Genomic DNA, 17,323 nt, shown 5'->3' on the forward strand with positions numbered 1-17,323 from the left:
GTTTGGTGCAAAATATCTTCACTCTCCTGAACTGCACAGGGTCTTGAGAAAAAGGTCCTCTCTGCTGGGCCACCAATGAGCTCTCCATGTCCATGTTCCCCACAGTCATCTGAAAGGACTGCTGTGAGGCACCAGGCAGGGGAACTGTTGCTGTGTCTGCCTGGGAGTACTCTGAAAACCAGCACCTGAAGTTGAATTGCAGGCACCGTGAGGTAGAGACACCATTAAAGACTGGCAACATGGTGAGCACAGCTTATTGGGATGTGTCCCTCGGAAGATCCCCTCCAGTCTCCCACTTTATCTGCCCTTGTGCCATGAGCAGCTCTACTCCATCTCACTAAGAACTGAAACTTCAGTGCCCAAACTGTTTCCTTAGCCCAAGCACCCTGAAATGCTCCTGGTGAGTGGGGTTGGGGTGAGACAGGCAGAGAGAGGGAGGGAGTAAGCAAAGACATGTCAGCAGTAGTGGCAGATCCTTGGAGGTGATGTGGGGGGGGCTTGGCAACCCTTTCAGCACTGTCCTATTGCAACAGGAGGGAGGAGGATATACAGAGGTTACTTAAAAGCCCCCAACTTTTTCCAGGCTTCTATCGCACTTCAGAAATTCTGCAAGGGAGAAGAAAAAAAAAAAGACTATCTGAAAAGAAGGTACCCTTGTTAACTAAAAACCTTCCTTTAAGAGCTTGCTGCTATTAAATAATTGCTACATTTTGAATTGCTGTTTTCAGGAGCTTTGGGAAGAAGTGTTCTCAGCCATGAATATTTTCTTAGAAAGATGGCATGACTTTTTCATTGCTACATGCTTACACTGAAATAGATGCAAAAGCAGTTTTGACTAGCTCAAAGAGAAGTCTCTGATCAGCCTACATCTGAGATTTCCCTTAAGGTCATTAGTGGGAGAGAAATAAGTGGATAAGTGCTTTTTTTCTATTTTTTTTGTCCCTTTACCCCTCCCCCCCCCCCCCCCTTTTTTTTTTCTCTCCCTGTCTTTCTCAAAAGCAGATTTTCTGGGTACAAGAGTTAGCCCTTTGGGTATTTGTGTGCATAGGGACAAAAGCACAATTCTCCAGTAATCATCCACAGACTGTTGTAGGCTGTAGTATTTGGCATGATTGCAGTATAACTTAGAATGTCATTTTTATTAGGGGGAGGTAGTGTGTGGTGCACTTTCTGAAGATATAATTTGCTATTTTGGATTCAATAATGCTGTTTTGGAGGGTGGGAGAGTGAGTGATTTTCTAGTTCTTTTACCTGAAACTCCCTAATGTTTTTAATGCTCTGTTTCTCCTAGGCAAATACTTCTGTGTTATGCTTCCCTCTTCTTCTCCCACCCCCCTTCTTCTCTTATTCATGTGTTTTGACAAACACAAAATGCCTTCCAATCCTTAGAGAGCTGCACTCCATCATTAGACTGATGTTTTGTGCCTCTCAGTTTTTATTTATGTGAGTCTAAAAATGTGTAGCTCGCTGGCACCCCACACCGTTTTTGGTTTCTCCCATCTTACATGTGCCACGCTGGCTCATGTTTGCTTTTTCCTTGCACTCTTTCTTTCTTTCATGGTATTACAACATTTTTCATACAGGATGTCTGAAACAACAAACACCAATGAAGAGAAGAAGAAACCTCCTCTGAATGGGAGAAGAGCCCTCCCACCAAACAACTCCAATGATGAAGAAAATGAGGTCCCTGAGATGGAGGCTTTTGGTTTGATACCTAGAGGATTTAATCCAAAAGGTACAGTGTACAATTAAGACATGAGTCTATTTTTACGTCTTCCATACTCCCTTCTGCCCAGGTCTGTGAATTAAAATCAAACCACTTTTTTCCTTACATGTTTTGATCTCAGATAGCTTTATTGCTGCTCATGAAAAAACTTGCTAAAAACACCGTGTGCATGGAAATGTTACCGCAGATTATGGGTAGGGAAAGTGAGCAGTGGAGAAGCTGAGTGACCAGTTTTCAGCTTGAACTGTGGGAGTGGTTAAAAAAAGGCAAGAAGGGGGTTTCCCAGTCTGATCACAATCACAGAGTCATTTTAGGACCTGCTGGCTTCAGGCATGGCTGTGGCAGCACTGTGGTGAAGGGGACAGGAGGAGCCTCACCCTCTTAATGGCTCTGCTGGTTTGTACGGCCTTAAACTGACTGTGAAACTACTGCAAAATGCTGTCTGGCAGGGAAATCTTTTGCTGGATGTTCAGCTCACTCATAAATACTAATGGAAAACTAAAAGGAATCCCCATAATTTTAATTATTCTCCTGCAAAAAGCATTTTAATCATTTGGCTGGGGAGAGAAAACAATATCATGGTAGGGGATGGGCAAATCAAACCACATTCTCAGTGCCAACTCTTTGGAGTGAACCTGAAAAAAAATAGGTAAGATTTGGTTTAAAAGAAATCAGGATTGGCTCCTGAATGAGTCACCAACAAAATGCCATTATTTTTTGGCCTATTTGAAATGAACAGTAGGACTTGTTGAACATGGCAACTCAGGGTAGCCAGATGTAATAATACTTAATGTTCGTATGGGACTTTTCATCCAGGGTTGAAAGAAAGCTTAATAAATGTGGGCAAGCATTAATTACTGCATTTTACACATTGGGAAACAGGCAAAGGGGTTTTAAGTGACAAGTTCAAATTTTTATTGCAAAGCATTATTTCTGTAATCCTAATCATGTGCCTTAACCACACTTCCCCTATTTTAATACACATACATTTCTTCAAAAAGCATTTCTTAAAAAAAATGCCTAAGCAAACCAACTGGCATGTTAAGACTGTAGAAACTTTGCTTGAACCTTTTCAAACAACCCTGTAGCTCTGGGGCAAGTACTTGTGTTTAAATTGTCAAATGCAATGTAATACAGGTCCTGACTAGATATCGGTTCAAACCCAGTATCTTCACAGAACCTGGAGATGTGTAAGGGTGTGGGATATCTTAGAAGGAATGCAGCCTGTAGCTAAAGCCTACCAGTACCAGGAGAAAGACTCCTGTTGCTTTTTGATGTGCTTCACACCAGGCTCTGAACGAAGCGGTGCTGGTGGGTGGGAGCCTCTTTTCAGAAATGTAATGGAAACTTAGGAATGTCAGGTCAAGTGAGTTGAGGCAGGAACCCAACACGTGCTTAAGGTGATGCTGCTGGTGAGAAAAACAGCCCTTGTCCAAAGCAAGAGTTTGTGTGACCACAGGATAAACCTGGCTATGGGACTGGTATGGATGAAAAATAAATTTGTGCATAACAGCAAAACACTTTTTGTACAGCTGGATCAGCTCTGCTGTGCAGTTCAGCTCTGCTACGTTTGTAGCAATAACATGCAAGGGGGGACCTGGAGGGAAGGGACTGTAGCACTGTTTCAGTGCACATCAGCTGTGATCTAAGCCTGTGATGCCAGCTGATGTAAGCGTGGTCCCTGGGCACACGGTTTTGGGGTAGGATGCTTAAGTCACCTGTCAGACCACGTTAAAGGTTTATAGCCCAATGGAGCTCAGACTGCGACTTACATTCAGGAGCTGAGCCTGCCCAGAGCACTCGCAGTGTTGTGCTTGGGGGATAAAGTGAGCATCTGCAGGCAGAGCAGGAGCGGCAGAGTACAACACGGCTCTAGTGCTGCGAGTGCATCCTTGCAGAGGACGGCTTGTGCCACCTTCTTCCCCTTCTGCTGCACACCTCTACACTTCTGGGTTGTCTGAATTTTTTGTAGTGGTTCCCACATTTTATTGCCATAACACACTGGAAAAAATTATCCCTGCTGTTACAACTGAGGTGCTTTCTAGCCCTTGGGGTAGGATTGGACACCTGCGGTAAACATCTAAATGTCAGTGTCTTCACCTGTGTCAGATCATAGTCAACACAGAGCCATCCAGTGAGTGGAGCTGAGGGCACAGGCTGTTCAGAGAGGCAGTGGGTGTCACTTCCAGGGTGATCTGTACCCTTCTCTCAGCTCCACTGGTGGCAGCAACTGGCCGTAATAAGAGGTTACATACCAGGTTCACATCACTTAGATGCCTAAATTTAACTGAATCTTGCCCTTGATCTGTGCAGTGTAGGTGTCTACAGCTGAGCTAGTTACCCTCGTTTCCCTTGACAGCCAACAGAGAGAAACAGGCATTTTTAGGGTGTGATTCATTTGACCTATTTTAGCTGCTACTCTAGGATGAGGTAAAACCCTGTGCTTGACTAGCTCTCTGCTGACACCCACTTCTACTCCACTGAATCACAGCCGGAGTGAGCGGCAGAGGCTGCCGGGGATGGCTGCCTCCCCAGCCCAGTCAAGTGGGCTGCCTGCTGCGGGAGCCCAGCTTGTTTGCGGGAGGAGATGCTCAGTGAGGAGGACGTACAGCCCCCGAGTGCTTCTTCAGCAAGAAGCCTGTGTCTCTGTGAACACGCTTGTGCCGTGTCCTCCCCCTGGCTCTTCCTAGCCAGCTCATCTCACTGCAATGTGTTATGAGTGGGCCTGGCGCTTCCAGCCACTTGGTGGGAGGACACAGCCCTGCGGCCCCACGGTCTGCAAGCTCCCCACGCACCCTCTTTGCAAAGTTTGGCAACTCACCAGGGAATCATGCTTCCCCTGTTAGCAGAGTGATGGGTGCCTCCTTTGGAAACTCACACTACGTTTGTAATCCAGAGCCCTCTCTGGTCCTGCAAGAAAGCCTGATGTTTGAAGGCTATTCTTGTTATTCGAAAACCAGCTTGAGCTTGTGCTCATTTATTTCCATGCAATGTTAATGTTGCAAAAGCTTTAAGAAAGCATTGGACTGCTGCCTCTCATGCAGCAAACCTGCTCACGCTAAAGAGCAGATGAGGCTATGGGCAAACCGTCAAATGGACCTGACTTCAAAGGAGCCCTCGATGGCCACCTGTCCCTCACAAAGGGATGAGCAGTGATGTGCTCAGCGCCTGGACCCTTCCTTTTGATCGTACTCTGGTGATGGTGTTAGCACATCCCATTACCCTGCTCATGTTTTGTCCTCCGCAATTACCATTAGTGTAATTAACACAGGCTTGGTCACAGGTTATCTTCATCTGGCAAGCTCAACGTACATTTTAACACTGAGAGTGAAAGTGAAATGCGTTTTCTGTAGATATGTATGGCTGTGTTTTGACAAGAGCCATGTAAAGTCCTGAGATAATGTGAAGCAAATGCTGAACTGACAGCCCAGGCTGGCTTAGCAGTTCCTTGAAGGGGCTAACATGCGAAGGAAGGGCAGGGGCACTGTTGCCTTTTATTTCAGAACACAAGATGAAAGCACAACAAACCCTCCAGTTTTATGCCTCTCTGGAAGGAGGCAGAAGCTGAGCCAAACTTACTGATAGCTTCACCCCTCACAGAGCCCCAAGACATGTGGCTTTTACATGCAGTGCTTTCAGCCTGGGAGGGGTTGGGAGACATAACGGGAGAGACTCTCCCCTGTCCCTGTTTTACCTCCCCTCTGGGAAATTCCTGCCTCACGTAATTTAATTGTGAGGTTATCAGCATTATTGTGAGTGAGCATTGGCAAGTTTTGCAGGGAGGGAGGCAAAGACGTGCCCTGCTTCACAGAGGGCCAATGAGAATGATTTCTGAGCAAAACACATTTAATGTTTCACACAAAACCCATCTCTGTAACTTCAGCCAGTGCTAAAGCTTGTGGGGATCTACAGAAGTTCCTCTAGAAACCTGGCGAATTGAGCAGAGAATAACAATAGCATTGCCATGGAACTTTAAGCCTGCCTCAGTATTGAACAGGGTATTCCAGCCTTTCCGCAGATTAGGGTTAGCAGGAGGTGGATGGTTTTGGGTTCAGTTGTCCAGGGCTTTTCCATGAAAGGATCCTTATCTTGCTGTGTCCTCAGGCAGTTTCCTTTCCTTTTGTTTCCTGCAGGGCAAGGCTAGGCAGCTGGTGGTGACAATGCACCGACCACGGACCTGCTCCTGCTGCCCTTATTTCCCCCTTTCCCCTTAGTGTCACCCAGTGCCCAGACCGGGTGGCTTGGCCAGGGCAGGAGAAGGACCATGCTGGCATCCAGGGGAGTTGCTGCCTGCGGGGCTCTGTTGGTGTCTTGAACACATCCCTGCAGAAGGGCAGGGCTAATGCACATGCTGCTGTAGTCTGGAGGCTACACAGCCAAGAGGGAGCTGCTCTGCTGCTGGTCCAGAGCTGGCCGCTATGCAGGGTCTCCCTGCCTTCAAGAAAGTGTGCAGTGTGCAAAGCTGTTGCCTGAGCTTCTGTGAAATGGGCCGTGTTCAGCCCTCAGTGACTTGAATATCCGACTCATTCGCTGAGTGCATCATTCCTGCTCACAGTGTACTCAGTAGGAGGCCAAATTAGCCACCATCACAAGTACACACAGCTCCACCAGCTGCTGTAAATGTGCACCTCTTTTCGCCAGGCATGCATTTGGCTCTGTCATCGTCAGTATAAAATGCAGAAATTAGCTAGTTTCTTACAGTCAGCACCTGGAAAGACAAGCTGAGAGCTGCAAATCAAGCTTTACTCTTCTGTCTCTCTTCTGGTGGTGAGCAGTAATGGTCTTCCTGGCAGAGGTTTCGTGATTATCTGCCCAAGCATGGAGGCGAAAGAATGATGTCCAGTTCGTTTTCATGTGGTTGCTGGTTGTGTGAGAAGACTCCCATTGTGAAGATTCCTAGTATGGTACAGTCATGTAGCTTGTGGTGACTGCAAGTGCCTTTGGCTATGCCAGTGCCACCCCAGACTGGTCATTAGCTGAGCAGCCTAACTTCTAGCAGTGGTAGGCTATAACCCTTTAGACAGCCCTAATTTGAAGGGAGCAAAGCTTTGCCTGTGCATGTTATAGATACCTACTGCTGTTTGCCTATAACTCTACGCTCTAATTATATACTGTAATGTTATATTTACTTTTTGTAAGAAGACACTAATAGCAGTGGAGGAGTACTGAGAAGCTGAGTCTAGACACATACAGTACACCAAAACCTTATTTAATACAGACAATCCAAGCTCTCAGTTGAATGCAAGATCATTAACTGCCTCTCAGGCTCTTCAGCTCTCAATAGTAGTAGTGCTTTGCAAACATTAATGTATTTAAGCGTCACAAAACCCCTGTGAATTTGCATTTTACAAATGGAGGGCTGCAAGAAGGGAGATGTGAAGCCACAGCTGTCAAAGGCCTGCTGATTGCACTGGTAAACTTGTGACAACGAGGCCCAGACTTGCAGAAAGCCAGTGCCAAAGGAAAGATGGAGCCCAACTCTTTTGGGGGATATTCAGCTTTCCACCCATAGCAACCTGCCTTTCTGCAATTTCTTTAGCCATTCACTAGAAGCTTCCAACCTCTGTGAAAATGGCAGGTGGACAGAGAAGTCTCAGTCCATAAGTGCCTGCTCAGCCAGGAGGATGTAAGCCCCAAACAGATCCAGCATGCTCTGTTGCATGGTGTTGCATGATGAGGCAACACTGGGGAAGGGGAGGACAGGGCCTCTAATGATGTTGGTATCAACATGGACATTCCAACATACTGACTCCTTCTCTCTCTGTTCATTTACACATCTCTGCAGATTACCTGCGTGTTGTGGACATTCACATGTTCAAGGAGACCCATGAGATTAACAAGCAGCAGCACCACACTGACAAGTACTACAGCCCAAAGCTGATAGTGCGTCGGGGACAGCCTTTCCAAATCCAGATTGACTTCAACCGACCCTACAAGCCAGAGACGGACCAGTTCTGGCTGGAGTATTTGATAGGTAAGTGCCTGGCAAAGGCTGTGTCCTATCAGCAAAGTAAGGTTGAAGAGTCTCTCATAAACAGGAACGCAGCAGTACTTAATGGCTCGGTCTTTTCCTGTTATGATTGATAAACCATAAAAACAGGCTTAACCGTAGGCAAGGAAGTGCTTTTCTAAATGGGGTCTGAATCCTTACTCAAGAAAGTCAGCATAATTGTTTGTGAGAGAAGGGGCAGTATTTGGGACTTTCTGTTTAGCAACAAGCTGTACTTTATTGAGCTTTCGAAGTTCTATCTGGATAATGTTGTGTGGCAATGCTGAAAGGTAAGTGGAATGGGAAACACCTTTTATTAGTGTTTAGGAGATGCAGGGAGGGGGAGGCTGTTGTTTAAGGTGGGAGAGATGACTGTGTATGAACTGGGATAACAAAATGTTGAGTACACAATGGGGAAAAATTACACAGGGTGGAAGAATAGGAGGCCTTGCAACTTCGTAGGCTGTATTTGCAGCCAACCTGGTAGCAAAGGAGAAGGTTCAGAGATTGTAGCTTTGGACCAGAGACTTAGGGCCCTATCAGAGGCTTTCTTGATTTACTGCAAAAAGAGCAAGAAAGCATTTTTCCTCTCACTGAGAGATCTTCATCAGAGACCCAGGTCCTAATGTACCTGTTGGCTTACTGAAGGTACAGGACTAGAGAAGGGCTTGACCTCACTAGAGAAGGGGAAAAGCAAATGACAGAGTGGGGCTTCCTGCTGTGCTCCAAACATGACCCCACCAAACGCTGAGCCCTACACCACAGCTCTGGGAAAGCCCCAGCTTCATCTAGAGTGGTCTGGGAGTCTCTGTGTTAAGATGTCAATGTTCCCCTTATAAACTCTTTAAAGTAGGTTTGAATTGATGTTTTAATTTACTTTCCTGAGAGATGCAGTTCCGAAATTTGTAACATTGATTTTTTTCCACTGTTGAGTTATGATGATGTGGCCATTTATTAGATTTGTTGCCTTTTAAAGCTAGATGGGTGTTTATCTCTTAAACACATGTGCAGTGAAAAGGTTACTGTCTGCACATTTTTTTTTCATGGGTGTCTTCTTTCTAATTTAAATTAGGGTTGGGAGGCATGTTATGACAGTCCAGTGAATGATTGGCTGAACTGACACAAGTGCCTTTAAAAATTTAATATGCATAAATATCATTAGTTCTTTTGGGATTTAATTAAATTCAAGACTGTTCCCTTAATCTTTATATGTTTAAAACAAACAGCTGTAGCAAGAAGTGGAAAATGGAACATTTGTTTTTTATTGCAGTGTGTGCAGTTTGCATTTGTTTTAATCAGATGTTCTATATTGGAAGAAGAAATTTAACACTTCTTTTGACATTGCACAGTCCACTTAAGAGAACATGTTCACTTATTTTCCTGTTGCTCTTTCCTAATACATCTGTCCATTGTTTGTAGCTTAAATCTCTAAACCCAGATAAAAATCCCTTCATCCTCAGCCATGGTAGGAACAGGGTTAAATGCAGCCTGAGGGAGGGGAGACTTTGCAACAAACTCAGCTCTGAATGATGACTTTGCAGTCAGTCCTGAGTCTGTGGTTGACTTCCCCTCCCCATTCTTCATGTTACTGTCCTTTCTGTGAAATGGGAATGGTAATGATGATGTCCCATGTGTGGTGGCTGGCAATCAGCTGAAGGAAAGTGCTGCATATTCAGGATAGTATACAATGCTATTGCCCTCCCCTGCTTTTTAAGTGTCTGCTTGTGTGAGCACCACTGCCCTCTTGCTACAAGGAATTTAGCTCACAGAGATTCAACTGGGAGAAGAGATGTTCAGGCTTCTCTTCTAGCAGCCGGTTAATACTCGGTGCTCCACAAATGTTTCTCTTTACGCACATGTGGTGAAAACACAGTGCATTTGTTCTCAGAGGCTAGCAACAGAAAGCAAAACAAAAACAGTCCACAAAGGAGAAGAAAATTATCCAGAGGTGATCTGCTTGACTCTTGCTACTTCTCCTTTTAGTGGCAAGTCCAGTGTTTAATGCCCTGAAGGGGAAAAAGAGGAGACTTCTTGTACTTAGGAAAGGGCACTGAGTGCTCAAGGTTTCAGTGCTGTGCTTTCAAACCTTTTGTCACAGGGAGACGTAGCCATTTGCATCCAGTTTTTTTCTGTTTGTCTGCCTGAAGAGCAGCCATTCACCTCTTGTAAAGCCAGCTGCCTGAACCCAGGGCCCAGTCCAAAAGCTGTTGCCTAGGCTGCCTCTGTGAGCAGGCGAGGGAGGCAGGCACCTCCGGGTGGCAGTTTAGCCCTGCTGTCTTAAAATGGGATGAACTCTCTTCTGGATTTTTTGTCTTCCTCCATTGACTCTCCCTGGTAGACCAGGCTCTGACTTCAAGATCACCAAAGACAAGGGAGGCGAACCCTACCCTTTGGTACTGCCAGGCAGGAGCTACACCTAGGGACTGGCTCAGGCAACGGCCATACAGCAGAGGCAGCCTGAGCCACGAGGAGCTTTTTGCACTGAAACAAGGGATATACCTCCTAGGAAAGTGCTGAGTTTGAGAGATTAAAGTGATGGACACAAAGAAATATCAGCAGGTTGTTGTAAAATGGCATTACCAAGGAGCTCTCTGTGCGCCTGAGCAGTGGATTTCAAACAGTGCAGCAGAAATGTAGAATAACCTAGGCTGGAGGGATGTCCGGAGGTCTTGCATCCAAGCCCGTGCTCAAAGCAGGTCCAGTTTGCTCAGGTTGCTCAGGACCTTACCCTGGGGACAGGTTTTGAGTATCTCCAAGGGTGGGAAGGTTACCCCAAGCAACATGGACCAGGTTGTCCACGAGCTGTAGAATCTTTTGGGAGTTTCAAGGTGCTATTCTCATAAGGTACAAAGATAACTTTGGTAGGGACGACTGGCCTTGGCTCCCAGGGAACTCAGCTGGAGCTGGGAAAACTCAATGTCTCTTTTGGCAGGGCTGTGCCTACAGTGAGGGCTGTTTATACAACAGCACTGTATAAAGCTATTCAGGAATGATTAGTTCCCAGTACTGGAAATTTCCTAGCATTGACGTTAATCCATCACAGAATTTTTATCCATTAAAGACTAATTTTGCTCCTGAAAAATGTGACAATGGTAATAACTTGATCCTGTGTGTGTGCAGAACTATTCTATTTCCTTTATTCCCTAAAATTTAGTTTTACTTGTCTTTTTTTTGCTCCTATTTTTGCTTCTTTTGCATCATTAAAAAGATGATTAATGAAGCAAGTAAAGCAAGTACAGACTGCTTAATCCTTCTGATTGATAACAAATCAAGGGTACCTGGGACAAATGCTTCTTGCATCATGTGAAACTCGGCCTGAAACACTCACAGAATAATCTTTAATAACAATGGTTTTTTTTTAATCTACAGTCCATTTAAAGACCATTCACATGGAGTCTAGAATTCATGGGCTAAATTGTATAAAAAAAAATATATAGATGTAAATATATAAATAATTCACCCCAATCTCTCGAAAGTCACTTTTACTCATATTCTTCTGAGATGGTTGCTTATGACTAAAGTCCTTTCTGCTTTAGAAGACTGTTTTCTGTAGTCATCATCAGTGAAAATGGCTGAAGTGCTAATGTGAATTATTATAATTCAGTTTTGCACATAATGCTTCTTTAAATTAGGACCATAATTGTCTGCCAAAGTATGGAAAACAATGAATGTGCCAAATAATCCACATGGAAATATATCCATTTATAAAGAGTAATGGGATGTTATTCCAGTTCTCGTGCTGGACTGCAGCCCTGCCTCAGCACCTGTGGTTTGGGAGCTGCTCCATCACCACATATTTCCTTCCTTGCAGCCCACTTCCTGGCTTTAATGAGAGGAAAGGTGAGCATCACGCCTTGGGAAATAATAATTTTATTGGGCTGGGGTTGAGATGAAAGAGCCACCAGAGAAGTGTAGATACTGTGTTTACATGCAGTTCCCCACAGCAGGAACAATTTCAGTTTGCTTGGAGCCCCAGGGAGACCAGAGGAGCCAATGACTCCTTCACCCATCTTGATCTCTCCTGAATACCACCTTCGTGGTGATGGGGATATTTTGTGCTGCTCTTGGCTTTCCACGGGGTGGGGCTCAGCCCATCTGAGCACAGCTCCTGAATCTCGGGCAGCCAGTTTGGCAAGAGTGCTGCAAAGTTTCCACAGTCACTGCTGCACTGGCAGTGATTTCTCTGAAAAGCAGACGTTTGACTAGATGGGCTTACATGGCATTCAATCTTGCTTTTAGTAGTAGTTTCCTGTACATGGCTGTAAATCCCAGAGTGGTTGATGAGTTTATACGGTGCATCCTTACTCTAACAGTATATTTCCCCACACCCTCATAAATTGTTGTATATTTGTATTTTCCTTAAATGGCTTCATAAATCCATATATATTGATCTAGCTCTAAATATTATTATGAACGCTTTATTCATTGGCATACTTCTGGAATGATCATAAATCCCAGTCCTCCAGGGTACTCTCACCTTTCCATATGTGTGCATGCATGGACACCCATGCACCCGCCCATATGCACTCCTCAGGTTTCTGTAAATCATTGGATTTTGGCCTGAGATGAGAGCAGAGACTTGCTGCTTCTTTTTCAACAGTCTTCCCAGGTCTGCTCCAGCAGAATAGTTATAAACACATGAAAGAAGCTAAGAACAAAAACAAGTTAGAGCTGATCCCATAGGGCTTATTTAGGCAACACCAAATTCCTACCTATAGTCAGAGGGATATCTGAGTACAACTAAATAACCAGAGGTCTGGTGCAGGACCCTCCCCCTCAAGAATCAATGGAGCTGCTGTCCTACAGCATCCACAGCCTTTCCCTAATTTCATGACAGTGTTGGGACATGGGTTATTCCAGGAGGGTTGTGGTTTTGTTCCTTTTGTCAGGCAGTAAATCTGTCTTAGTGGGAAGTATTGCTACCCCTGCTGTCACCTATCCTCCTAAGCAGCTCTGGGGCAGGGCATGTGGTATCTAATGGAGTGTCCAGGACATGAGGTGTCACCCAGCACCTCAAATGGGATGTCGAGCTGAGTTCTACCTCTTGGAAAAAGTTGCTGGTTGGAAGAAGTTGGATCTTGGGTTTTTTAGGAGCCTTCTTGCCATTATACAAGAGCAACTAACTCTGGTACTGGGGGCAATTTCTGTTGGTGCTGGTACGTAACCCAGGGCTGAGAGTTTATTAAATCGCTATATCTCAGTTTAACAAAGAACTACAAAAATTGAACAAAGATACAGAAACACCTGATGGTCTGAACATGGAGTCCCATTTTGGGGAATAAAGAATAATGTATTAGCAGTGGAACATATTTCCTAGAAATGTACTCCAGACAGAGAAGAGACCTGTCTGCCAGCTCTTAGCAAAGAACAACAAAATTCACTTTCTGATGAAGGTGTTAGGGTATTTTTTTCCTCCCCTCTGGAATTCCCAGCCAGGCCCTGGAGGAGCAGGGAGGAGGGAGTCCCTCAAGGTGCTCCGTGAATGCAGTATTTCATGCAAAGGAATCTTTATTATGCTCTCTTTTACACTGCTGCAACAGCATCAAGTGGCACATAAAATCTATTTTTTAATGGTTTTAATAGCTAAGGTGCGTGACTCTGATGTATGCTTTATAACTGTAAAGTACTAGAACCATTAACTCCTGGGACAGAGTGGTCAGATATTAAGGATTCCTAACTGGAGCAATAAGCAAAAATTATTTCAAGATATTGGGGTTTCCTACATTTCCAAGTTTGTATGCAGCACTTCTGAAGGCAATGGGATTTGAGGGTGGGAGGAACCTAGATGTGATATTAAAGCAATGGCTTAAAGACACTACTGTTTTTACAAAGATTTGTTTCTCCTTCTTGCTTGTTTTGATTGCTTGTGATTTTATTACAGCACCTCTCTTCTTTCTTTTTTCTTTTTTTTCTGTTTTTTCTCTTTTCTCTCTTCCTTCCTTCTCCTCCTTCTCTTCTCCTCCTCCTTCTTTCTCTTCTTCTTCTTTCTTTCCCTTTTCCCTTTCTGATGTTTGTTGTAGTTATCCATAGTGATTAATAAGGCATGGTCCCAGTATGCTGCATCCCCAGGCTGCATGTGACAATAAGGCTTACCTCTGCTACACATCTACTGTGTTTGTGGCTTCCAGCTCAAATTTATTTATCAGCCTGTCACAATTATTATACTTCCAGGGCTGGCATTGAAATAGATTCTTTACCCTTTGAATGGAAGAATGTATCTAGGTAAAACAAATGAACCTAACAGGAAAATTGTTAACCTTACTGTGTGTCATGTATGTCCCAAAGGGAGACAGATTCCTTGACTTCTTTAAAAAACAATCTTCTAAGGAGGGTTCCTAAAAAGAGTACTGAGAAATAGCTTTGTTCACCTCCCTCTCTTCTGAGGTATCCTACTTCCATCAGGGAGGAAATGTGGGAGGAGATGTCCTCTGAAGCTCACTATATCTCTGACCTCTGTGCTGCCAAATTTTCCCTCCTCCCTGCTGAAAGTGAAACATCTGCTTACTTGTGTAGGGCCTATCCAAGAACACCCGTCGCTCCCTCCGCTGGCTGTGCTAACAGCACGGCGCTAACTCAGCAGTGGCATTTAGGAGCTGTTTAATGCACAAACACATACAGCAGTGTGTATGTCCATTGGGGATCAAGGGAAAAACTAAACTAGATGGAGATAGGGGCTTCCAGGGACTGGGAAAGGGAGGAGGAAGAGTGTGGTTTGAGCAGGCCCTGGTCCCTGTTAATCACTTGGAAGGAACAACAGCAGCCTTGGGTAGCTGGAGGAGCACTTGTGTTTTGCCAGCTGAACTTGCTGTACCTATCTCTCGCTCTCCCTTTGTTGCTGTAAATCCCTCTCTGGTGCAGCAGTTTTACCCGGAATTAAACACAGCTTGCCTCTGTGCCTGATGGGCCCAGAGCTGACATGCTAAGGACCTGAGGTGTATGTTAAAAATAACTCACTTCGAATGCATGTGCGTGTGGCCACAGTTCTGTGTTTTAGACGGCTCATTCTTTTAGTACTGCGTAAATAAGACTTCGGCAAGCTTTAACAAACACTGCACTCTGCTTTTTGCCCCTGTAAAGTGTGTGTGTGTGTGTGTGTGTGTGTGTGCACGGCGGGGGGCATCCCATACATGCCCACCTCCATACATCCTTCAGTCATGATGCATTTCGCCATGTAGACCTTTACTCATATTTACTTACTTTCAAAGCCTTGTGATGCAGCACTGAGGGAGATCTGAGCTCCTTTAATAGCAACAGCAGCTATTTTGCTCCTCTTTTCCTGGGTGCCTAGAAAGCCCAGGAAGTGTAGAGCAGAGCTGAGCTGCAACTGAAGTGAACAGGAGCTTTAGGAGCCCAGCTTGGATAGCTACAGAAACCAAGGAGGGATAAGAAAGAAGTACCAAAGGGTTGCAAGCCTGTGCACTATGAGGCAGGGGAAATAGATATGTTTGGGCCATTAAACCTTCTGTACAAGGGAGCTGTCTGTAAAAATAAAGTCTTCTGGCAGTATTGTGGCTCAGTACCTAGCATTGAAATGCAGAGAGTTGGAGGCCCATGGAAGAGGACCATTGTGAATTCTCTCCTGTCCTCTCCTGCCTTGAAGGCAAGACAGTCAGCAGCCCCTGTTCAGTGCCTGATATCTTCTGAGCTGCAAAAGAAGCCTATAAAATTTTCATCCTGTGCCTGGTGCTAACAGTGCAGCAACCTTCAGGCTTTCTGAATTCTCAGGCTGGATTTTCCCATGTCCATATGCTGTTAGAGAGAGTGGAGAGGGACATCCCAACAGTGTGATGTCACGCAACAACTTTGTCTTTCACAGAGCAATTGGCTGTGAAATGTCCTCATGTGAGGGCCAGGGCCTCCTACACCCAAAGCACACGTGTAGGGAGTGAGGTAACTACAAAGAACTGGCTGCAGAGCGTGGTTCAGGCTGCCAACTCCTGGAGCAAATCAGAGCGAGAGGGATCCTGAGCCAGCTGATGCTGCTGGCAGAAGCACCCTCCTGTCAGCATAAAAAGAGCTTATCTTCTCTACATGGCTCTTGGTCCTGACATGCACCCAAACACCCTCCTGCCTCTCCGTGGGTTGGGTTAGCACCAGAGATCTTGCAGAGAGTGCTCTGCCAGGCATTCTCGGGCTTTTGCTAATGAGTCTTTGGATAACATTGAATCTTCTTCCTTAGAGACTCTAACCCAGAGAATGAAATCACCATTGCAGATTATCCCTTCTGAGAAAGGGCTGACATTACAGATATCCCAACTATGAGCCAAAGTTGGCCCTACTTTTCCACTGCAGCCAGAAATGTGTGCTCAAGATGATAAAAGTCAAATGGCCAAGCCATCCTGAGAGGACTTCCCTACGGTGTTGATAAACATAGTACTGAACCTATGTAAGGATTCTTTTGCCAGCAACCTTAGCATGTAATGCCAAAGTTACTCAGCTTTATAGCACTCTAGTATCAAGACAACAGATGTGTGTATATGAGACTAGTATGGCTGGTGCTGTCAGGTGCCTAGATGTGTGATTACAATTCAGCTCCACAAGCTCCTGTCAGAAGTAACAATTCCCTTGCTCTTCCGTTTGCATTTAGGTTTTTGTTTCAGAAGATTAGGGAACCTGTCCTCTCTTCAAAGAAAACATTGGCAATTGGTCACTATGCTCTTGCCCATCTTCCCAGGCTTCCTCGTGTGTTCAGGATTTATGCAACCATTAGTGAGCACTGAACCCTGCTTGTCTGTCAGAAGCAAAGGATGTTCTTTTGTATTTACTGTTTATAACATCTGCAAACCATCATGACTTCTAGCATATGCCTTCTCTGACACCCCTGCTATGTCTGCAGGGATACAGGCAATACCCCAGAGCACCTTCTCCTCATGGGTGAGCAAGATAGTGCAGTGACCTCTCTCTCTTACCAGATGGGAGCAGCTGGGTAGGGCATGCACGGGTTCTAGGCTAAAAGGACCTTGTATACTCCTCAGCAGCAGCTACAGGTGCTCCCTTGTCAAGCAACAGGTAGATTAGGGTGTCTTGTGGCTTTGCATGCAGGAGGAACCTTTGTTTGGAAGGGCAAAGGGAGTTGTGTGTGTTGAGGTTTCAGAAAAGTGAGAATACCAGAGGCTTGGTACTTTGCCAAAACTGCTATGAGGTGCCAGTGAGAGGGTTTCCATAAGGATGTCCTGCAAAGGCCCCATGGCCTCTTTGGAATCCTGTTGGGTTCCTATAGACAGATTTACTGGCGAGTGATTCTGCAGCCTCCCCATGTGCACATGGTGCACACGGACATGGTGGTGCAAAGCCCCCGCCACAGCACAGCTCCTTCTATCCCCAGTGGGCTCCTACACTGGCGTGCAGTTTCCAGTGAAGATGACAGTGTCAGTTCCTAACCACATTAAAATAGTAATCTCTCCCCTCTCCTACCTTTCTGAAGGAGATAAAGGAGGTATTTTAAAAAGTAGCACTTGTTAACAGTTTTCAAGGATGTCAGTTCAATTACTTGGTTTGCTCTGCTGCTTCGTTTGCGTGGACTGCTTTTTTAAAAAAACAATTATGTCAAAACTCGAAGCAAAATATCAACTGTAGAGGCAAGCTAGGTCATACCCAGTTGCACTACA

The 17,323-nt window shown here is 45.2% G+C and overlaps 1 protein-coding gene across 2 annotated transcripts in view; it reads left to right on the forward strand.

The window, feature by feature from the left end:
• Positions 1-232: 232 nt before the first annotated feature.
• Positions 233-17,323, forward strand: part of F13A1 (coagulation factor XIII A chain) — a 61,215-nt gene continuing 44,124 nt past the window's right edge. Inside the window, exons 1-3 of one of the 2 annotated variants that reach the window (XM_075705175.1) lie at positions 233-242; positions 1,584-1,735; positions 7,512-7,700. In XM_075705175.1, the coding sequence (XP_075561290.1) occupies positions 1,585-1,735; positions 7,512-7,700 (340 nt within the window). In that variant the 5' untranslated portion in view covers positions 233-242; position 1,584. Of the gene's footprint in view, positions 243-627; positions 649-1,583; positions 1,736-7,511; positions 7,701-17,323 lie in introns of those variants that run through there. The other variant, XM_075705174.1, reaches the window with a different exon arrangement.

This window comes from Pelecanus crispus, chromosome 2, assembly GCF_030463565.1.
Source record: "Pelecanus crispus isolate bPelCri1 chromosome 2, bPelCri1.pri, whole genome shotgun sequence".
Taxonomy (NCBI): Eukaryota; Metazoa; Chordata; class Aves; order Pelecaniformes; family Pelecanidae; genus Pelecanus; species Pelecanus crispus.